This window comes from Loxodonta africana, chromosome 26, assembly GCF_030014295.1.
Source record: "Loxodonta africana isolate mLoxAfr1 chromosome 26, mLoxAfr1.hap2, whole genome shotgun sequence".
Classification (NCBI taxonomy): Eukaryota; Metazoa; Chordata; class Mammalia; order Proboscidea; family Elephantidae; genus Loxodonta; species Loxodonta africana.
In genome coordinates this window covers 13,304,501-13,328,840 of record NC_087367.1, presented here as the reverse complement: position 1 = coordinate 13,328,840, position 24,340 = coordinate 13,304,501, and the positions used below count along the sequence as shown (strand labels likewise).

Here is a 24,340-nt window from a genome sequence, read left to right as displayed (position 1 = left end):
AGTAAGTAGTGTCATAAAATTGAACTACTTCTTAATCTTAATGCTTAAGTGTGATTAAAATAACCTAAACTAATGTCTATAGCCTTTTTATCTCCTTTGATAATAAGTTCAAATTAGATCAGCAGTGGACTGAGTCATTCGTCTGTTCCACCACTTGCCCAACCACATAAAAAATCCATTTATTTAGTAGTTTCATGGATCTTTAGTTCTTATTTGGTCTTAGGACCCTATTATACTCTTAGAAATTGAGAACCCCAAAGAGCTGTTATTTATGTGGATTATAAATATCTATATATCATATATGGAAGCCCTGGTGGCACATTGGTTAAGTGCTACAGCTGTTAACCAAAAGGTCAGCAGTTTGAATCCACCAGGTGCTCCTTGGAAACTCCATGGGGCAGCTCTACTCTGTCCTGTAGGGTTGCTATGAGTTGGAATTGACTGGACGGCAGCGGGTTTGGTTTTTGATTATATATCATATTAAGGAGCCCGGGTGGTGCAGTGGTTAAAGCGACTGACTGCTAACTAAAAAGTTGGCAGTTCAAAACCACCAGCAGCTCCTCGGAAGAAAGATGTGGCAGTCTGTCTCCGTAGAGATTAACAGCCTTAGAAACCCTACAGGGTCGCTATGAGTCAGAATCCACTCGACCGCAGTTGGTTTATATCCTACTAGAAATTAAAACTGAGATACTTGAAAAAGTTGGTGTATTAATCAGTTTTAAAAACCTATTACATGTTAGCATAATAACACGTTTATGAAAAATAACAATTTCCCAGAAAACAACAAAAAAAATACTTTGTTAGACGAATGGCATTGTTTTAGTTTTTTATGCAGAGCTTTTTAATGTCCAGCTTAATATCTGCTTCTAAATTCAGTCCGTCTCGATTATGTTGTTTTGGTTTAAATACACTAAGAAAGTCTACCTCTTACAGATACATAGTCAGAAAAGAAAAAAGTATTTTAATAGCTTTCTCAGATGGTACAGCACCAAAACTCCACACATGGTAGTTTCTGAGAGGTTAGCCACAAGGTGGAACCTGACACCATATTAATAAATTTTTCATAACATTATACTAAAATTCATTGCTTATCCTGCACTTTGAATGACTCTTTAACCTATGTGTCGATTTGTAGCATATGTTGGTTATTTGGAAAAGATTGGTTCACTAAGTTACCCAGTTGACACATTTGTTATACAAGGTAAAATCCTGTTCATTAAATATCGCCGATCATCTCATCACGAAAGTGTTTCAAATATGGGAAACCTGTCAAGCTTACTGTGGTAGATCTAAATTTTCCAAAATTCTGATTTTTGCTTAAAAGCTTGAGTCTTTTCTTTGGCATACAAATGCTGTCAGTTGTTTTCCTTGCAGTAATGGATACCAAAAAAAAAAAAAAAAAAAAGTCTGCCAAATGCTCCAGTCTGTATAACCATAGTTTCTGTCAGTTATTCCTTCATGTAAAAATGATGTTGTCATAGATTGAATTGCGTCCTCCCAAAATATCTGTCAGCTTGGCTAGGTCATGATTCCCAGTATTGTATGATTTATCTGCCATTTTGTCAACTGATGTGATTTTCCTATGTGTTGTAAATCCTGTCACTATGATGTAATGAGATGGGTTAGTAGCAGTTACATTGATGAGATCTACAAGATTAGTTAGTGTCTTAAGCCAGTCTGTTTTGAGATATGAAAAAGAGAAGTGAGCAGAGAGACATGGGGACCTGATAACACCAAGAAAGAAGCACTGGGAGTGTGTCCTTTGGAACTGAGGTTCCTATGCTGAGATGCTCCCAGACCAAGGGAAGACTGATGACAAGGACCTTCCTCCAGAGCTGACAGAGAGAGAAAACCTTCCCCTGGAACTGGTGTCCTGAATTTGAACTTCTAGCCTACTGGACTGTGAGAGAATAAACTTCTCTTTGTTAAAGCCATCTACCTGTGGTATTTCTGTTACGGCAGCACTAGATGACCAAGACAGAATTTGGTACTGGGAGTGGGGTGCTGTTCTAACAGATTCCTAAAATGTGGAAGCAGTTTGGAAGTGTGAATGGATAGAGGACTCAGAAGGAAGTGAGGAGAGCTGTTACATGGAGATGGCACAGGCTGAGAGAAGCAGCAGCAGCAGACCAGCATGAGACGTTGCTGGAGCTGACCCATAGAGCGAGAGAGCTGAGTGCCTGTGTGTAGGAGGCTTCCTGGCAGAGAGGGGTATCTCTGGGCACTTACTGGTGGAACTAGGCTTGCCGACCCATGGAGCAAGAGAGCTGAGTGCCTTCCAGCCAAAGTTTACTGGCAGAGTGGGGTGCCTCCAGGCACCTATTAGTAGAGCTACAGAGCTGGAACGCTTGCCCCAGCAGGGGAGATGTGGGTGTGCGGCCCGAGGGGAGGGTCTGAGGGACCAAGCAACCAGGAAGCAGAATCTGAAGCTATAAGGAACAGGAAGCCAAGCTGCCTCAGACTCAAAAGGTATGGCCTCAACCTCTGGTGGTTTCAAAGGGTGGAGCCATGGCATCTGGTGTTTCTAAAGGTGGAGTTGCCACTCAGATGAACTAGGAGAATGGTGCGCCTAAAGCCGAAGGAGCAGAGTGGCCACCCCAGTGGGCCTGGAAGGTGGAGCTGAAGCCCAGGGCTGAGGGGCCTCCAGTCACATTCCAGAGAGTGTGGCCAATACCTAGAGTCTGGAGGGCAGGGGTATCGTGTGAATGATCTCAGAGAACAGAGGATTATTTTCAGGCCTTGAGGGCTGATGTAATGTGTTCTGCTAACTTGTTTGGTGCCTGTTAATGTCTTCTTTCACTCCAGTTTCTCCCATTTGTAATGGAAATACCTACCTTGTGGCTGTTGCACCATTGTACTTCAGAAGCAGATAAATTGTGTTCTGGATTTCACAGATGAAGAGGAATTTTTGGATTTGGGACTTGTAGTTGATTTAAGACTTTTGCAATGACGCGATGGGGTAAATGTGTTTTACATGTGGCAAGGACGTGAATTTTTGGGGGCCAAAGGGTGGAATGTCATGGGTTGAATTGTGTCCCCCTAAAATATGTCAGCTTGGCTGGCTCATGATTCTGAGTATTGTAGGATTGTCCACCATTTTGTCATCTGATGTGATTTCACTGTGTGTTGTAAATTCTGTCACCATGATGTAATGAGATGGATTAGTGGTGGTTGCATTGATGGGATCTACAAGATTAGACAGTGTCTTAAGCCAATCCCTTTTGAAGTATAATAGAGAGAAGTGAGCAGAGAGACATGGGGACCTCACACAACCAAGAAAGAAGCACCAGTAGCAGAGCATGTCCTTTGGACCTGAGGTTCCTGTGCTGAGATGCTCCCAGACCAAGGGAAGACCAACGACAAGGACCTTCCTCCAGAGCTGACAGAGAAAGTCGTCTCCCTGGAGGCAGTGCTCTCAACTCGAACTTGTAGTGTACTGGACTGTGAGAGAATAAACTTTCCTTTGTTAAAGCTATCCACTTGTGGTATTTCTGTTATAGCAGCACTAGGTGACTAAGACAGATGTTTCATGAAAAAGAAGGATAAGTCTGCACCCAATTTAAGGAATCACACAAATGTTCTTCCTCCTACTTCTTGCTCTTCAATGTGCTGAAGACGTGTTTTATGTTTTCTCCTCGTTTCATCACATGGAATAGGAAAGAGAAGTGAGTGTACGTGAGGACTGAAAATTTGGTAAAACTCCTGTGGTTTCATCAAAGACCTTAAGTGAAACTGTTTTCCGAGAGTAAGTGACAGTGGAGAAGACAGTGTCTGCTGCCTCAATTCATGCTAAGGTGTCTGTAGTTTACTCATCATTGCTTTTGCATCATCCAAAAAAAGAAAAAGGCATGTATTGGTATTGTGAAAATAGTTCTGACCTGTCAAACACCCCGAAGTCTGAGGGACTACTGTACTTTTACGGTGGTGATATATGATCTGTAATCCACTTTTTTTATTAATTAACTTTTATTAAGCTTCAAGTGAACGTTTACAAATCCAATCAGTCTGTCACATATAAGTTTACATACATCTTACTCCGTACTCCCATCTGCTCTTCCCCTATTGAGTCAGCCCTTTCAGTCTCTCGTTTCGTGACAATTTTGCCAGCTTCCCTCTCTCTCTATCCTCCCATCCCCCCTCCAGACGAGCTGCCAACACACTCTCAAGTGTCCACCTGATATAATTAGCTCACTCTTCATCAGCATCTCTTTCCCACCCGCTGACCAGTCACTTTCATGTCTGATGAGTTGTCTTCGGAGATGGTTCCTGTCTTGTGCCGACAGAAGGTCTGGGGAGCATGGCCGCCGGGATTCCTCTAGTCTCAGTCAGACCATTAAGTATGGTCTTTTTATGAGAATTTGGGGTCTGCATCCCACTGATCTCCTGTTCCCTCAGGAGTTCTCTGTTGTGCTCCCTGTCAGGGCAGTCATCGATTGTGGCCGGGCACCAACTAGTTCTTCTGGTCTCAGGGTGATGTAGGTCTCTGGTTCATGTGGCCCTTCCTGTCTCTTGGGCTCCTAGTTGTCATGTGACCTTGGTGTTCTTCATTTTCCTTTGCTCCAGGTGGGTTGAGACCAATTGATGCATCTTAGATGGCCACTTGTTAGCCTTTAAGACCCGAGACGCCACATTTCAAAGTGGGATGCAGAATGTTTTCATAATAGAATTATTTTGCCAATTGACATAGAAGTCCCCACAAACCATGTTCCCCAGACCCCCGCCCTTGCTCCGCTGACCTTTGAAGCATTCATTTTATCCCGGAAACTTCTTTGCTTTTGGTCCAGTCCAATTGAGCTGACCTTCCATGTATTGAGTGTTGTCTTTCCCTTCACCCAAAGCAGTTCTTATCTACTGATTAATCAATAAAAAACCCTCTCCCTCCCTCCCTCCCTCCCCCCTTCGTAACCACAAAAGTATGTGTTCTTCTCAGTTTTTACTATTTCTCAAGATCTTATAATAGTGGTCTTATACAATATTTGTCCTTTTGCCTCTGACTCATTTCGCTCAGCATAATGCCTTCCAGGTTCCTCCATGTTATGAAATGTTTCAGAGATTCGTCACTGTTGTTTATCGATGCGTAGTATTCCATTGTGTGAATATACCTCAATTTATTTACCCATTCATCCGTTGACGGACACCTTGGTTGCTTCCAGCTTTTTGCTATTGTAAACAGCTGCAATAAACATGGGTGTGCATATATCTGTTTGTGTGAGGGCTCTTGTATCTCTAGGGTATATTCCGAGGAGTGGGATTTCTGGGTTGTATGGTAGTTCTATTTCTAACTGTTTAAGATAACGCCAGATAGATTTCCAAAGTGGTTGTACCATTTTACATTCCCACCAGCAGTGAATAAGAGTTCCAGTCTCTCCACAGCCTCTCCAACATTTATTATTTTGTGTTTTTTGGATTAATGCCAGCCTTGTTGGAGTGAGATGGAATCTCATCGTGGTTTTAATTTGCATTTCTCTAATGGCTAATGATCGAGAGCATTTTCTCATGTATCTGTTGGCTGCCTGAATATCTTCTTTAGTGAAATGTGTGTTCATATCCTTTGCCCACTTCTTGATTGGGTTGTTTGTCTTTTTGTGGTTGAGTTTTGACAGAATCATGTAGATTTTAGAGATCAGGCGCTGGTCTGAGATGTCATAGCTGAAAATTCTTTCCCAGCCTGTAGGTGGTCTTTTTACTCTTTTGGTGAAGTCTTTAGATGAGCATAGATGTTTGATTTTTAGGAGCTCCCAGTTATCTGGTTTCTCTTCATCATTTTTGGTAATGTTTTGTATTCTGTTTATGCCTTGTATTAGGGCTCCTTGGGTTGTCCCTATTTTTTCTTCCATGATCTTTATCGTTTTAGTCTTTATGTTTAGGTCTTTGATCCACTTGGAGTTAGTTTTTGTGCATGGTGTGAGGTATGGGTCCTGTTTCATTCTTTTGCAAATGGATATCCAGTTATGCCAGCACCATTTGTTAAAAAGACTATCTTTTCCCCAATTAACTGACACTGGTCCTTTGTCAAATATCAGCTGCTCATACATGGATGGAGTTATATCTGGGTTCTCAATTCTGTTCCATTGGTCTATGTGCCTGTTGTTGTACCAGTACCAGGCTGTTTTGACTACTGTGGCTGTATAATAGGCTCTGAAATCAGGTAGAGTGAGGCCTCCCACTTTCTTCTTCTTTTTCAGTAATGCTTTGCTTATCCGGGGGTTCTTTCCCTTCCATATGAAATTGTGATTTGTTTCTCTATCCCCTTAAAATATGACATTGGAATTTGGATTGGAAGTGCGTTATATGTATTGATGGCTTTTGGTAGAATAGACATTTTTACTATGTTAAGTCTTCCTATCCATGAGCAAGGTATGTTTTTCCACTTAAGTATGTCCTTTTGAATTTCTTGTAGTAGAGCTTTGTAGTTTTCTTTGTATAGGTCTTTTACATCCTTGGTAAGATTTATTCCTAAGTATCTTATCTTCTTGGGGGCTACTGTGAATGGTATTGATTTGGTTATTGCCTCTTCAGTGTTCTTTTTGTTCATGTAGAGGAATCCAAGTGATTTTTGTGTGTTTATTTTATAACCTGAGACTCTGCCAAACTCTTCTATTAGTTTCAGTAGTTTTCTGGAGGATTCCTTAGGGTTTTCTGTGTATAAGATCATGTCATCTGCAAATAGTGATAGCTTTACTTCCTCCTTGCCAATCCAGATACCCTTTATTTCTTTGTGTAGCCTAATTGCCCCGGCTAGGACTTCAAGTACGATGTTGAATAAGAGCGGTGATAAAGGGCATCCTTGTCTGGTTCCCGTTCTCAAGGGAAATGCTTTCAGGTTCTCTCCATTTAGAGTGACATTGGCTGTTGGCTTTGAGATGCCCTTTATTATGTTGAGGAATTTTCCTTCAATTCCTATTTTGGTAAGAGTTTTTATCATGAATGGGTGTTGGACTTTGTCAAATGCCTTTTCTGCATCAATTGATAAGATCATGTGGTTTTTATCTTTTGTTTTATTTATGCGATGGATTACATTAATGGTTTTTCTGATATTAAACCAGCCTTGCATACCTGGTATAAATCCCCCTTGATCATGGTGAATTATTTTTTTGATGTGTTGTTGGATTCTATTGGCTAGAATTTTGTTGAGGATTTTTGCATCTATGTTCATGAGGGATATAGGTCTGTAATTTTCTTTTTTTGTAATGTCTTTACCTGGTTTTGGTATCAGGGAGATGGTGGCTTCATAGAATGAGTTGGGTAGTAATCCGTCCTTTTCTATGCTTTGAAATACCTTTAGTAGTAGTGGTGTTCACTCTTCTCTGAAAGTTTGGTAGAACTCTGCAGTGAAGCCGTCCGGGCCAGGGCTTTTTTTTTGTTGGAAGTTTTTTGATTACCGTTTCAATCTCTTTTTTTGTTATGGGTCTATTTAGTTGTTCTACTTCGGAATGCATTAGTTTAGGTAGGTAGTGTTTTTCCAGGAATTCATCCATTTCTTCTAGGTTTTCAAATTTGTTAGAGTACAATTTTTCATAGTAATCTGAAATGATTCTTTTAATTTCATTTGGTTCTGTTGTGATGTGGTCCTTCTCGTTTCTTATTCGGGTTATTTGTTTCCTTTCCTGTATTTCTTTAGTCAGTCTAGCCAATGGTTTATCAATTTTGTTAATTTTTTCGAAGAACCAGCTTTTGGCTTTGTTAATTCTTTCAATTGTTTTTCTGTTCTCTAATTCATTTAGTTCAGCTCTAATTTTTATTATTTGTTTTCTTCTGGTGCCTGATGGGTTCTTTGGTTGCTCACTTTCTATTTGTTCAAGTTGTAGGGACAGTTCTCTGCTTTTGGCTCTTTCTTCTTTTTGTATGTGTGCATTTATTGATATAAATTGGCCTCTGAGCACTGCTTTTGCTGTGTCCCAGAGGTTTCGATAGGAAGTATTTTCATTCTCGTTGCATTCTATGAATTTCCTTATTCCCTCCTTGATGTCTTCTATAACCCAGTCTTTTTTCAGGAGGGTATTGTTCATTTTCCAAGTATTTGATTTCTTTTCCCTAGTTTTTCTTTTATTGATTTCTAGTTTTATTGCCTTGTGGTCTGAGAAGATGCTTTGTAATATTTCGATGTTTTGGACTCTGCAAAGGTTTGTTTTATGACCTAATATGTGGTCTATTCTAGAGAATGTTCCATGTGCGCTAGAAAAAAAAGTACACTTTGCAGCAGTTGGGTGGAGAGTTCTGTATAAGTCAATGAGGTCAAGTTGGTTGATTGTTGTAAGTAGGTCTTCCATGTCTCTATTGAGCTTCTTACTGGATGTCCTGTCCTTCTCCGAAAGTGGTGTGTTGAACTCTCCTACTATAATTGTGGAGGTATCTATCTCACTTTTCAATTCTGTTAAAATTTGATTTATGTATCTTGCAGCCCTGTCATTGGGTGCATAAATATTTAATATGGTTATGTCTTCCTGATCAATTGTCCCTTTTATCATTATATAGTGTCCTTCTTTATCCTTTGTGGTGGATTTAAGTCTAAAGTCTATTTTGTCAGAAATTAATATTGCTACTCCTCTTCTTTTTTGCTTATTGTTTGCTTGATATACTTTTTTCCATCCTTTGAGTTTTAGTTTGTTTGTGTCTCTAAGTCTAAGGTGTGTCTCTTGTAGGCAGCATATAGATGGATCGTGTTTCTTTATCCAGTCCGTGACTCTCTGTCTCTTTATTGGTGCATTTAGTCCATTTACATTCAGCGTAATTATAGATAAATAAGTTTTTAGTGCTGTCATTTTGATGCCTTTTCATGTGTGTTGTTGGCAATTTCATTTTTCCACATACTTTTTTGTGCTGAGACGTTTTTCTTAGTAAATTGTGAGATCCTCATTTTCATAGTGTTTGACTTTATGTTAGTTGAGTCGTTAGTTTTTCTTGAGTTATAGAGTTGTTATACCTTTTTGTGGTTACCTTATTATTTACCCCTATTTTTCTAAGTAAAAACCTAACTTGTATCGTTCTATATCGCCTTGTATCACACTCCATCTGGCAGTTCAATGCCTCCTATATTTAGTCCCTCTTTTTGATTATTGTGATCTTTTACCTACTGACTTCCATGATTCCCTGTTATATGTATTGTTATTTTACTTTTTATTTTTTTTTTAATTAATCTTAATTTGTTTGGTTTTGTGATTTCCCTATTTGAGTTGATATCAGGTCATTCTGTTTTGTGACCTTGTATTGTGCTGGTATCTGATATTATTGGTTTTCTGACCAAACAATATCCTTTAGTATTTCTTGTAGCTTTGGTTTGGTTTTTGCAAATTCTCTGAACTTGTGTTTATCTGTAAATATCTTAATTTTGCCTTCATATTTCAGAGAGAGTTTTGCTGGATATATGATCCTTGGCTGGCAGTTTTTCTGCTTCAGTGCTCTGTATATGTCGTCCCATTCCCTTCTTGCCTGCATGGTTTCTGCTGAGTAGTCTGAACTTATTCTTATTGATTCTCCCTTGAAGGAAACCTTTCTTTTCTCCCTGGCTGCTTTTAAAATTTTCTGTTTATCTTTGGTTTTGGCGAGTTTGATGATAATATGTCTTGGTGTTTTTCTTTTTGGATCAATCTTAAATGGGGTTTGATGAGCATCTTGTATAGATATCCTTTCGTCTTTCATGATGTCAGGGAGGTTTTGTGTCAGGAGTTCTTCAACTATTTTCTCTGTGTTTTCTGTCCCCCCCCCCCCCCCCCGTTCTGGGACTCCAATCAACCGCAAGTTATCCTTCTTGATAGAGTCCCACATGATTCTTAGGGTTTCTTCATTTTTTAAAATTCTTTTATCTGATTTTTTTTCAGCTATGTTGGTGTTGATTCCCTGGTCCTCCAGATGTCCCAGTCTGCATTCTAATTGCTCGAGTCTGCTCCTCTGACTTCCTATTGCGTTGTCTAATTCTGTAATTTTATTGTTAATCTTTTGGATTTCTACATGCTGTCTCTCTATGGATTCTTGCAACTTATTAATTTTTCCACTATGTTCTTGAATAATCTTTTTGAGTTCTTCGACAGTTTTATCTTGTTTTTTTTTCCTTGGCTTTTTCTGCAGTTTGCCTTATTTTGTTTGTGATGTCTTGAAGCATTCTGTAAATTAGTTTTTTATATTTTGTATCTGATAATTCCAGGATTGTATCTTCATTTGGGAAAGATTTTGATTCTTTTGTTTGGGGGGTTGTAGAAGCTGTCATAGTCTGCTTCTTTATGTGGTTTGATATGGACTGCTGTCTCCGAGCCATCACTGGGAAACTAGTTTTTCCAGAAAATCCGCTAAAAAAAAATGCAGTCAGATCCCTATCAGAGTTCTCCCTCTGGCTCAGGCTATTCGGATATTAATGAAGCCGCCTGGGGAGGGTGGGGGAGGGATCAGAGAGATAGGAGAGTAGCACCTCAGAATATAGCCAGAGTTGCTTGTCTTGCTTGGAATGACTGTTATATCCAAGATTTCCGTGGGGCGCGTCGCCTATGTGTGCTGTCTGTGTGGAGATTGCCCCCGGGGGGTCTGGCCCACTGGAGTCACGGTCAGATCCTCAGCTGCCAGTCTGGGGCGGTGCACTCCCGACTCCAAAATCAGTTGCTGCCTCCCGGGGACTCCCCGTCCCGCCTACCGCGTCGCCGCACCACCACCGCGAACAGGCTGGGCTCCCCCCTGGGATCAGCTCAGGCGAGCGGAGCAGCTCCCCGCACCTATGCCGCGACCACGCGTCCCGGCTGCGACGCCACTCTCCCCACTCCAAGTCCCGTCACTGTCTCCCGGGGTCTTCTCCCACCGGCTGCGTCGCTACGCCGCCCTCGCGAACTGGCTGGGCCCCCTCCCGGGGTCAGTTCAGGGCGGTGGAGCGGCTCCCCGCGCTCTGGCCCCGCCAAAATCCTGGCGGGACGGTTCCCCGGCTGGGACGCTGCTCTCCCCGCTCCAAGACCAGTCACTGCCTCCCGGGGACTTCTCCCACCGGCTGTGCCGACACGCCGCCCGTGCGAACCGGCTGGGCCCCCCCGGGGTTAGTTCAGGGGGGTGGAGCAGCTCCCTGCGCCTGCTCCCCTCCTAAATCCCGGCGGGATGGCTCCCCTTCTGGGATGCTGCTCTCCCCGCTCCAAGACCAGTCACTGCCTCCCGGGGACTTTTCCCACCGGCTGCGCCGCCACGCCGCCCGCGCGAACCGGCTTGTCCCCCTCCCGGAATGAGTTCGGGGCTAGGGGTAGGCCCCTTGTTTGTGCCGTCTGCCCCCCTGGGCTTTGCCCCAAATGGGGCGCCGAAGGTCACCTGACTGGTACGCTGGCTCCAGGCTCTGAAAACAATCGCTGCCTCTCCGTATTTGTTTTTTCTCCGTCTCTAAATCTGTGTTTGTTGTTCAGGGTTCGTAGATTGTTATGTATGTGATCGATTCACTTGTTTTTCCGAGTCTTTGTTGCAAGAGGGATCCGCGGTAGCGTCCACCTAGTCCGCCATCTTGGCCCCGCCTCCTGTAATCCACTTTTGAGAAGGCAGTGGGGCTCTATTAATAGATACCTCAGAATAGCAACGAGGTGGATCAACACAGTGGCTGCAACAACGGGCTCGAGCATAACAACGATTGTAAGGATGGCACAGGACCGGGCAGTGTTTCGTTCTGTTGTGCGTAGGGTCGCTGAGTCAGAACTGACTCGATGGCACCTAACAACAACAGAATAGCAGTTATAAACTGGGATGTGTGTGTAGTGAGTCACCTGCCTATGATTGCCTTTTCCCAGGGTCCTTCCCATCAGCTTCCGTTATTTGGTCTTTATTGCAAATGGTCTTTTTAACGAAACCATCAGTCGTTATCATTATGGAAGGAAAGAAGAGGTAAGTAGGAACATTGAAACCTGTGGTGGCTTTTATCATTGAGCATTAGTACTCCTAAACTATAGGTACAGTGTGCCCATTTGTTCTTAGGCAGATCTGGTGAAAATTTCAGTGGCGTCATTGGTTCTGTAGACAATGTGAAGGTTAGAATATTCAGAGACCTCCCTGTGCTAACGCTTAGTCACAGAGATGAAACTGACCAGTCTTTGTTCCTTTTGAATCAGGTGATTTGGGTGTGAGGACTCAGAATGGTTCAAAGCAGGACCAGGAACTTTGAAACTCTTACCTGTCACAATATATCAAAGAATTTTTTATGCTGGGTAGGAGAAAATATACTTAGAAATGCACATATTATTTTGCCAGATTTTCTTCAAAGTTTCCTAAATTATGTTTGTGGGATTGATTTTTTTCTATGTCATAAAACCTCATTGTGAAAATTAAAGTTAATGTTTCTGGAATATATACATGAAGTTATAAATTCTGATACTCTTAGTTTACATAAGAACACATATTCTGTTAAGACTTAATTGGTTATTAATGTTATCCTGAATATTTAAAAGAACGTTTCAAGCATCTTTAGTTGTGTATATAATTTGCGAGCATCCATCAATAGTGTACATAACTTGTGAATTTAGTATCAAATTAAATAGGAGCTACTTGAAACTTCACTCTAGAACTGTGTGAGTTCAGTACTTTTACTCCTATGGGTGTAAAGACATTTGTAAAACTCTCAGAGCTGTGTTTGATTTCATTAAATATAGCGCATTCTCCTTCAGGATTTATTGCAGGGTATTTAACAGAGGAAAATGGTTGCTGTTCTTCCTCAAGAAATTCATTTAATTGCTTCAGACAGTGTGTTAACAGATTTTTGTTTCCTCTCAGGCTGTGGCTTAAGCCGTAGCAGCTTGAGCTTTGCTCACTTCAGCTAATTAAGACTAATACCATTGTGTTTCTGCCACTCCAGTTCTTTCTAATTTAGCCTTTCTAAAGGAATGCCTGTGAATAAGCAAAGCCATAGATGAACAAAGAATAAAAATAATTCACTGCTTCCTTAACCATCAGTCTTTGCAGCCTCACTTCTGTTACCTTAACGTGGAAAGAATGGCTAGTTTAAAAAACGTTTGTTCTTCTGAGCTGTTGGTTGCCTATGATGGAGCTGTCCTAGCATCCTAGAAACAGATATTTGGGTAATTTTCCTTAATGCTGTAAGTGAAAATCTGGCCATAATAAACATTACATTTAATGCAGCTGTGCTGCATAAACATGCTAAAAAGTTGTTTTTATAAAGAAAAGGCAAAATGACATTTTAACACTCAAGTTCAGCTGGGTGAAATGAACCTTGAGTATTTAATATTTGTGGTTACATCAGTGGAACTGAAATCCTTCTGTTGTGGGCTACTATTTAAAACATTTTTTAAAGATGTTAGATTGTATATCCAACAAGGTCAACTTTTTAGAGGTATTACAAGTGAAGGGACCAAAAAAATCAAAACCAAACCCACTGCTGTCGAGTCAATTCCGACTCATAGTTGTGACCCTATAGGACAGAGTAGAACTGCCCCATAGAGTTTCCAAGGAGTACCTGGTAGATTTGAACTGCCGACATTTTGATTAGCAGCCATAGCACTTAACCACTATGCCATCAGGGTTTCCAAATGAAGGGACAGTATAGAAAATTGGTAGATAATGAAGGAAAGACACATGGGTTTGCAGCTTTCATGCAGGTTGAGTTGAAGTTCAGGGAGTTTGTTCCTGTATTTTTCTCAGCAGTTGTACTTACTTCACATGCAGTCTTCAGAAGACCATTTATTCCTAAAACTTGTTTATCTAGCTGTTCTTGCTTACTTGACCAAAGTACTGTAAATAACTTTTCACGAAATGAATGAATTGGCATTTTTTATATTCTTGGTTATTATTTTTTTAATTTTTGGTGAAAATATACACAACACATATACCAATTCAACAATTTCTAAACGTAGAATCCGGTGACATAGGTTACATTTTTCACGTTGTGATACCTTTCTCCATGTCCTCTTCCAGATGATTTCACCACTGTTAACACACGCTCACTTCCCCCGAGCTTCTCTAACCTTTCAAGTTACTGCCATCAGTTTGATCAGATGTAGATAATTCTTTAAAACAGCGTAATACTCAAAGCAAACATTCCTTACTAATTTGGGTAATCTCTTTCAAGATGACTTCAGGGGATAGTTTTGGTTTAAAGATTTCCTCAAGGGAATAATTCTGAGGAGTGATTCAACATCAATGGCTCCAGAAAGGCTGGATTTTTTTTAAATCTGAAATTCTGGTCTACCTTTTTTCCCCTTGTGATCAAGATTCTGTAGAATCTTTGATCAAAACATTCAATGATGGTAGCAGGTACCATCTAATACTTCTGGTCTCATGGCAAAGGAGGCATTTGTTCATGTTAGACATCCATTCCAGTTTTTCTTCTGATTCCTGACCTTCCTTCTTTCTCTGCTGCTCCAGGGTAATAGAGACCAATCCTTGGACCTGGGATGGCCACTCGCAGGCTTATAAGACCCCAGGCACTATACAATGAACTAGGACCTAGAACAGAAGCACTAAAATAATACCAAGTCAGTTGACTGAAATGTCCCATGAGACCATAACCCTAAACCCCTGAACCAAGGAAACAAATCCCATAAGGCGTTTGTTTGTACATAAGCAGTATCAGCAGCTGTTCTTTGTTGTTGTGGTTGTAAAAATGCATATAACACAACATTTGCCGATTTAGCTTTTTTCAGGTTTAGTAATATCAATTGCATTAATCACGTTGTGCCAGATTTCCCATCGATGGGAATAGAAACTACTTTCCAAACAATGGCTCCCTTTTGTTTCCTCCCTCCCGCCCCTGGTAACCAATGATAAATTTTGATTGGTATACATTTGCCTGTTCATGTGATTTCATATAAATGAGATCATACATTGTTTGTCCTTTTTGTGATTGACTTGTTTTACTCAGCATAATGTCTTCGAGGTTCATCCATGTTGTAGCATGTATCAGGACTTCATTTTCCTTTATGGCCGAGAAGTGTTTCATTGTATGTGTGTACCACACCTTGTTTATCCATTCATCTGTTGATAGAGAATAAATTGGAATTTATTTCAAACCTGTAACGTTTAGAATGGTTCTGTGCTGGGTTAGTTGGCTCTGTGGTGTAGTGTCTTGGAAACGTGTGGCTTTAAAAGAAATGTTACCTTTCCTCCCCCAATGACAAACTCTAATGGAGATTTGGTGCTACGTTGTCTTACTAAAGACATCCTAGTTGTTTTGTTACGGATTTCTAAAGTATAGTAGATTTGATTACTGTGAGATACTTTCTTCTGGTACTTATATCTTTATCTGAATTTGTTGGAAAAAATATGTTAGTGATGGAAGCTCTACATATATTTTTTAAAAAGCTGTACTTACCAGTTTTATTCAGTTGGTAAACTGTAACAGATGTGTAATGTTTATCTTGTTTTCTATGCAGCACCTTTAGTTATCCCTCCTGGTAGAACCATTCCCAGTTTTACCACAGCAGAACTGGTATGTAACTTCTTTAACATATATTTTAAAAGATACACCTGCCCCTTAGTGCATGGTGGCAGAACAGGCGTAGATAAAATTCACAATCCTCTAATTGAATGGGAAAAGATATGTGAGGGATGGGGAAACAGGAGTAGCTTCTATAGCAAAAACTCAGGAGTTCCAGAATTGACATTTTCTTACCAACTTTTCCTATCTTTCATGGCAGCAGCATCTGCCAAGTCTGTACCTACAGTGTTAGGAGAGTTTTGAAGTTGCTGAAGTTGTATGCAGTTTTAATACACTGTATAATGGTGGGTCCTAAATAAATAATTTTGAGGTGGTGGGTTTTTTTTTTTTTTTCTGATTTTCCGCCCCCCCAGTGTTGAGCTATATCATAGTTTTTCCTTTTACCGAAGTGAACTATTCTGGTCATTGTCTGTCTTTGTAAAGTAGAAGTTAGAGTGTAGGTTTCTTTTCCCCCTAGCATTTAGGGGCAGGAAATAAAATTACAACTTTCAATAGAAAATTGAATGGTTTTTCAGGTGGGGAAGAACAGATTTTTTTCTCTTTTATGTTACTTCTGTGGTACTGATGATACATGATCTACTGTTTTTCATTTTCTTTCAAACCATTTTACTTTTGTGAGGTAAAAAGGTTAGTGGGCCATCTCTTCCCATTTCTTCGTTAAAAACAACCAAAATCCTCACCCTCATCAGGATTTATGGGGAAGTCTACTGTTTTGGATAGGAAACCAAGAAGAAATATGTCTGACCTTTAAGTTCATGAGAATATATATTTTTTTCCTAATTGTAGAAATATAAATTTCTACAATATGATAGAAATACAAATTGTAGAAATGTATGCGTATAAAAAACAAAACCAAAATCCCCCAGAGATTTGTAAAGTAAAAAGTGAAAGAGCCCTGCACCCTTATTGTGCAAAGATAACTGTTTCACCATGTGATATGTGTCCGCCTAAACTTCTTTGAAGAAATTACACTGGTTTTCAGGGTAGAAGTAGGATCACTGTCTGTACTGTTCCTGTAATTTTTTTTAAGCTTAATAATATAGTGGGACCTTCAATGCCAGTAAATGTAGATTGACCCCAGTGGTTGTATCACAGTTTAATTAACTAATCTTTTGTTGATAGACATTTAAATTATTTCCAGTCTTTCTAATATAGCACTCCATTGAACATACATGTACATATGTCTTTGTGTACTTACGTGATCATCAGGATAAATCCTGGAAGTGGAGTTTATGGCTCAAAAGTCATGCATAATTTCAGTTTTGATAATATATTGCAAAATTGTCCTCCAAAAGGTTCATATCAATATATACTCATAAAAGCAGTGGTCTTAGAGAACTGATTTTTATCACATCTTCACCAACGTTGGGTGTTACTAATCCTAAGTATTTGCAGATCTGCTAGGTAAAAATGTTTGTCTTTTGATTTAGTGTCTTTTTTTTTCAAACCTGAAGTGAGGTTGCCATGACTCAGAACCAACTCTACAGCAACTAACAAGGTTTAATTTTTCCAAAATAAGAATGATAGGCTATCACATTATCTACATTAAAATACTGTAAGTGATCCACTTACAGACTAGAAGACACTGATAAACAGCTGTGGGCCTTATATTTGGCACCTTGAGAATCAGTGGCCCAGACAGGGGGTATGAATTTTACGAATCAATGTTCATAGTACTCACTGAGACTTACTGGCTCATTGCTAAGAGCTGTAGAACAGAATTTGTCTTGCTCCCTGGTGGGATGACCTAACTTGAATATTAAAAAGTTTTATTCAAAGAACTCAGCCCTAATGAACTTGTCAAAACTATCGTCCTACTGTTCTGAATCAGATTTTTTGACTCCCTGTGAGGCCAGGGAAAAAAGGTACAACTCCTGTTCTAACTTTCTAATGTATATTTCTCATATCCAGGGCACCTCAAACTCCAGTGCAAATTTTACTTTTCCTTCCGGTATCGGTTATCCTATTCATGTACCAGCAGGTGTGACGCTACGGACTGCATCTGGTGAGAGTATATTCTAAGGGTTTAGCGTGGGTACTAACTTCCGGATATTTAAGTTTCATGATTTTAATATACTACATACCAGAAATTATAGGAAATTTTAATAAAATCTGGAAACCTTGGTGGCATAGTGGTTAAGAGCTATAGCTGCTAACCAAAAGGTCAGCAGTTCAAATCCACCAGGACCTCCTTGAAAATGCTATGGGGCAGTTCTACTCTGTCTTGTAGGGTCGCTATGAGCCGGAATCGACTCGACAGCAGCAGGTTTGGGTTTAGTGGGTTTAATAAAATCTATTTTAAATGTAATAATAAATGGTGGTTATTATTATCATGGAGGCATCTGCCACAAAAGATGTTATAATAGGCCTTGTGCTGTGTTTTATTCCCAATTCTCTTTCCCAACTTTATTTAGATGCTTTATATATATTTTCTCTAATTCAAGGGCGTTATCTACATTTCAACAGATACAAAATAAAATAACATATCTGGGTGCCTGCTAGCTCTAACAAGGAAAACTGAAAATTAAGCTCATTCACTTTTTCTTCCTCTCTTGGAGGTTGCATGGTATACTACAAAGAACGACTGAAGGTTTGAAGGTTAAACAACCTCTGCTTTTCAGAACACTGTTTCTTGATTTGAAAGAGTACAGTGTCTAAACCTTGGGTTGTAAGGTTTAAGCAACATATCCAACTTGATGCTCAAAAAAGAAATTCCTTTTTTTCTCTTCTTTTAGTAGTATTTTAGAGGAAAGAGAGAGAAGACATTTGATAATTTTTGAAATAATTAAACTTTTTTTAGTTGGCCTTGCAGTTTTTATGTGAGACCTTAAATATCAGAAATATATTTTGTATGATTATGTTTATTAAAATCCCATTTTGGGTTGGTAACACTGCCATTTATTTATCAACGGGAGAAAATGGATTAAATATGGTGGCCTGCGTATATATTAAAATGTACTATATAACCAATAGTAGAAAAGGCTAGAGTTAAAGAAAAACATTTAATTAAAAAAAAAAAAAAGAATAATATAAATGCATTGTAGAAAATACAAAAAAGCCTGAAGAAGGAAATAAACACTAGTAGAGAGAACCACTGTTAACATATTGGTACATTTCCTCCCAGTCTGTTGTGCATGAGATTTTTTTGTTTAAAGAAAGTTAGGATTCTCTTATACTTACAGCTTTGCTTTCTCCATTTTAAGGCCACCTTTATAAAGTCAATGTACCAATTATAGTGACACAGACTCCTGGAAGAGCAAGTATTCTTCAGCATCCAGTTCAGCAAATATTTCAGCAGCTGGGGCAGCCTCCCGTAATACAGATGAGCCTTCCACAACTGAGCTCGTCTCCTCACACAACTACTGAAAAACCACAGGGACTGGAACCTGTGTTCCAGCAGCCCACGGTTCTGCATCCTGGGACGGTGGATAGGAAACACGTAGAAAATGTCACCACCGACGTATTTGTCCCTCCTGGGAACGAGCATAAAATCATGTTGGACGTTTCGTTGAGTCAGCAGGAAAGCCCTCAGTATGTCAATCTTCCAGGCGTTGTATTTGCCCCACAGGTCTCTCAACTAGATTCTAACGTGGAGTCAGCGCTCAGTGTTTCAACGACCGTGACTCAGAATCTGCATGGTAGGCCCTACTCCGCGGGCCCTCGGGGGGCTCTGCACCAGCACCTGCCTGATGTTCAGCTTCGTGTTCTTAAAAATAGGGTGTATGGATGCGATTCTGTAAAGCAACCAAGAAATGTACAGGAGCCCAGCAGCCTACCCGTCTCAGAGAAGGTAGTTGTATGTTCAACTTAATGGTATTCGATGGCGGGCAGTGACCAGTGTTCAGACGTCCTCAGTGTTTTTTTTTTTTTTAAAGCAGCTTAAGTTTAATCAGAAGTCTATGTTTGTTTTCCTTTAGAAGATTGCTTCTTTATTGTTGTATTTCATATAACCATTAGTTCTTAAAGTATTTATGCTCAGCATTTTTAAACTTTTACTTTAACCAATGAATTAGAATATTTCTTTAAAGAAAATGCATTTGTTTTAAGGTAATCCGTTTTACCTTTTCTTTATATTGTGAGAATTGTTTTTTCCTGGCAGATGAATTTTTTTTTTAAGACCCAGAAATCCATCCCAGTAATTAAATATTTTCAGGTAATGCCTTGTCATATTTAATATACAAAAGAAGTCCAGAGTTTTTTTTTTTTCTTCCTTTACCTAATTTTCCTAAACTCCCAATATGGAAGTTTTTCCTATATGAGGAACTGTTTTGCCAGTATATATTTTTGTTTCTCCCTACCTGCTAAAATACTGGATTTATTTAATTTTGTTTAGAAGTGTAAACCACTAAAAAATAGCTTGTAATTAACGTTCTTCACTGAACATAGGCCAGAGATACTAATTTCCAGAGACTTCATAGTGATGGAAAAAAGATTCATAGAGAATTTTGGATGGTAAAAATTAAAAAAGAACAATCTTGCATTATCTTTTTTCCAAATGACTTGTAGCTAATTCCTGTTATAAGATTTAGTGACACCTGACAAATAATTACAGGCTGTACCATTAGCTAATTGTTCAGTGGTTCTCTCGAGCCACTGTACAAACCTGTAGTAATGGGTATTTAAGTGCTGCCTTAATATTTTGTTTTCAGAATGTTTTAAATTTCCTAGGTAGAATGGGAAGTTATTAGGGTACAGTGAGGGACAAAGAGCAAAGAACGTGACTGTCTAAAACTGTTAGGCCTCTTCTAGAATGTTTCAGGTGTTTGATGAAGCCTGTTCAAGACCTCTTAGCAAGTCTGTTTTTTGGTTTTGGTATAAAGTGCCGAGATTTAAGTGTGTTTTATTTTGAGAATTTTTTCATGATATTTCTCATACAGTACGTAAGACTGTAAAAATCAATGTAGGCTGAACTCAATTATGAAACATTGGGTTTTGCAGTGAAAAAAGAAATAACTGTACATTTTAAAATAAGTGTTAGTTTTTGTCCTATTAGTTTGGGAGAAATTTTCTCCGTGGCCTATATATGAATTTCGCACATTTTTGATGGGATGAGCCAAGGACTTATGCTGCTGTTGCTCATTAGATGTCGTCTTGTTGTACTTTGTTCTAATGTGGGGATGTAGATTTGTTAAGGGAGATAACCAAGGATTGTTTAGGAGAGTGTTAGTGGAGAATGTTATTGAAAGCTTGAGCTTTGAAGCCACCAAAACCAAACCCATTGCCATCAAGTCGATTCTAACTCATAGCGACCCTATAGGACAGAGTAGAATTGCCCCATAGGGTTTCCAAGGAACACCTGGTGGATTGGAACTGCCTATCTTTTGGTTAACAGCTGTAGCTCTTAACCACTACGCCGCCAGGTTTTCCTTCCAGATTCACCACTTACAAGCAGAGCTGTGTAATGTTACTCAATTATTCGGTCATAGTCCGTAAACTGAGCGTAATGCCAACCTCGTAATTTTTAGGATTATTTGAGATAATGTATGTCGAGTATTTAACAGCTATAGAGATTAGTGGTATCATGCTCTGTGATTTTATCATATATTGGGAAATGTTTCGTGTATAACTTTATTAGCTTTAAAATAGGTCTGTATTTGAAACAGAGTTTCTGGGTGGCACAGACGATTAATGTGCTTGGCTGCCAATTGAAAGGTTGGTGGTTTGAATCTACCCAGAGGCATCTTGGAAGAAATGACGGGTGATCTCCTTCCGAAAGATCACAGCCATTGAAAACCTTATGGAGTGCAGCTCTACCCTGAAACACATGGGGTTACCATGAGTCAGAATTGACTTGATGGCAACTGGTTTTTATATCTAAAACAAAAAATGTGAACCTATAAGATTATTTACTTTGTGAAAAAGAGTATTTACTTTGTGAAATGTTTCTTTACTGTCAGATACCTTTAAAATAGTTAGCAACCTGGTAAATTAAAAAAAAATTTTTTTTTTGAATAGCTTTTCTTTTCTCTACAAGTAGCTTTCAGAAATTACTGCTTTAAAACAAGTTACGACTAGTTATACTTGTTTACCTTTCCTGTATGGACTTCCAGAGATTGTGGGAATCTATGTAGATTTAAGAGCTAAGGATCCATGTAGGTTTAACATCTCTTACTATTACATAAAATATATTTCTGACAATCTTTGTGCTCTGATTTTAAAGTGCACATTACTATGTTCAGTTTTTCCCTGGCCTAGGAATTTTTTTCTAACCTTAGAAAGCTATTAAAAAAACAAAAAAATCAAACCCACTGCCATCAGGTCGATTCCAACTTATGGTGACCCCATAGGGTTTCCAGGGCTTTAAATCTCTGTGGAAGCAGATTGCCACATCTTTCTCCCATGGAGTCGCTGGTGGTTATAGAGAACTATAAACTCAGTTCTTCATTTGAACACCAAAAATTAGGAGTAGAAGGAGAGTGCAGCGCTAATGGATTGTTTTTGTGTAGCCTTTCTTGCCAGGGTCTTGTAATTCCCACCCAAATAATTGGGTGAGACTCTGCAGATAGGGTAATTATTGCCCACCAAGGGAATTGGTCAGCTTTGTCATCTCGCTTGGCTTGAAATGAGCCATCCCAGAGGTAGGAAAAAGAGGATCACACCCTACCAAGGAAGAACAGCCAGGAGTGGAGCGTGTCCTTTGGACCCAGGATCCCTGTGCTGAGAGGCTTCTGGAACCAGGAGACAGAGAGAAAAAGAGAGTGAGAGAGAGTGAGCTGTGGCACCGAAGATGGCAAGAGGTGGCAGCAGAAGAGACCAATAGGAGACACTGCGGTGGGTTTCCCAGCCCACAGAGGGAGAAAGCTGAACGCTTTCAGGCAAGAGGCTTCCCGGTGGTATGCCTCTGGGTGCTTATCAGCAGAACTAAAAGCTTTGTAACACTTGCCAGAGAGGGGCATGCCTTTGAGCACAGCTGGAAATAGGCTGTCTTGGTGGAAGAACTGTATCCTGAGCGTTCCTGAACCTGTTACTTCCCTAATAAACCTCATAATCGTGAGTATGGTCTGTGAGTTCTGTGTGGCCATTGCAGTGAATTATTGAACCCAGGAGAGAAGTAGAGAGTGCCATGGGAGGGACGGCTGGTGTCAGAATTGGTAAAGATGGTGGAGAGAGGAGGCATGTCTGACTTCCCCGTCTCATGGGAATCAGCCTTGAGCTGTTGATCTTGACTGTCCTTCCCCCTTCTGAAGTTAGAGGAGATCAGACTTTGCCCCCACACCATTTTTACAGAAAGAAATGGACATTGGTAGTGTGTCCTCTTTAACGCCTTTTTATCCTTTGCCTGTCCTTCCCACCCCCTCGTTGCCTTACTGCCAAATACTGTCATTCCTTTTGCCCTAGCTTCTCATTATCTGGCCTTTCTGCCTGTATCCTTTCGTTTTCTTCATGAGCTCCCTTTTATCTTCCCCTGGAGTTTCTTAATGGTTCTCTGTCTTCAGCCCATGTCTCTTCTTACTTCGTGCTTTTCCCGGGCAATCTCATGTGTTGCCATGGTTTTAACTGTCACCCATTTGTTGATAGACTACGTTTGTACCTGAATAACTCCCCCAGTTTCATTCTCCTGTCCATCTGTCTTCGAGGCTTCTCCATCTGAATGTGTCGGTAATTCACTGTTCTCCTCAGAGATGCTGTATGTATGGTGCCATTACCTACCTGGTTCCCCAAGCTAAAGGCCACGGTGGTCGTTTTGGCTCATTCTTCTCCCTTATTCCACTTATATTAATCAGTCATGTGCCTTTGATTTTTCTTGTAACTCCTAAATATTTCTGAATCTGTCTTCTCCATCCCTACTATCATTGCCCTAATTATCTCTCATTTGGGCTAATAGTTTCATAATTAATTTATCAGTCTATAGCCTCTGCAGCTTCTTACTCCAGCCATCTCCTTCTATCCATCCTAAAAGTTTAATGTTTTGGCCTCAATGCTCAGAATTGTTTTGAATTGTTTCTCTGTCCCTTGATAACTATGTGACTTGGTGTTACGGATTAAATCGTGCCCTCCAAACATAAGTGTTGTAAATCTTAACCTCAATACCGGTGGTGGGAAGGCCTGGTGGTGTAGTGGTTAAGTGCTACGGCTGCTAACCAAAAAGTCAGCAGTTCGAATCCGCCGGGTGCTCCTTGGAAACTCTACGGGGCAGTTCTGCTCTGTCCTACAGGGTTGCTATGATTCAGAATCGATTTGACGGCAGTGAGTTTGGCTTTGCTTTTTATACCTGTGGTGGGAAGCCCTGGTGGTGTAGTGGTTAAGCGCTACGGCTGCTAACCAAAAGGTTGGCAGTTTGAATCCACCAGCCACTCCTTGGAAACCCTATGGGGCAGTTCTTCTCTGTCCTGTAGGGTCGCTATGAGTCGGAATCAATTTGACGGCAGTGGGTTTATACCTGTGGTTTAGAAAGAGGCTTTGTGGTGCAGTGGTTAAATGCTCTACCGCTAACTGAAAGGTTGTCCATTTGAACCCCCAGTGGCTCCGCAGGAGAAAAGACCTGGCAGTCTCCTCTTGTAAAGATTATAGCCTAGGAAGCCCTTTGGGACAGTCTACTTTGTCCTGTGGAGTTGCTATGAGTCGGAATCGACTCGGACACACAACAACATGCCTGTGGTTATGTTTGGATATGAGGTTTCTTTCTTACGTTGAGGCGGTATTAGTGTAGGGTGTGTCTTAATTCAAACTCTTTTGAAATATGTAAAGAGCAGATTAAGCAAGCAAGCATAAATGAAGAGGAAGCTACACACCACACATTTGTCAAGGAATCTAGGGATAGAAGCTGAAAAGAGACAAGGACCTTCCCTCACTGTGGACAGAGAGAGAGAGAAGCCCTGAATTCAGACTTCTAGACTCCTAAACTGTGAGAAAATGAATTTCTGTTTGATAAAGCCACCTGCTTGTGTTATTTCTGTTACAGCAGTGCTAGATAACTAAGACACTTGAGCTAGTTACTCAGTT

At 40.1% G+C, this 24,340-nt stretch overlaps 1 protein-coding gene across 2 annotated transcripts in view; it reads left to right on the top strand.

Annotated features, from left to right (window-relative positions):
- The window catches only part of GTF2A1L (general transcription factor IIA subunit 1 like), a 52,203-nt gene that overhangs the window by 4,680 nt on the left and 23,183 nt on the right, over positions 1–24,340 (top strand). For both annotated transcript variants that reach the window (XM_064277116.1, XM_064277115.1), the window contains 3 exons: positions 15,333–15,388; positions 17,309–17,402; positions 18,601–19,187. In XM_064277116.1, coding sequence (XP_064133186.1) covers positions 15,333–15,388; positions 17,309–17,402; positions 18,601–19,187 — 737 coding nt within the window. The remainder of the gene's footprint in view (positions 1–15,332; positions 15,389–17,308; positions 17,403–18,600; positions 19,188–24,340) is intronic.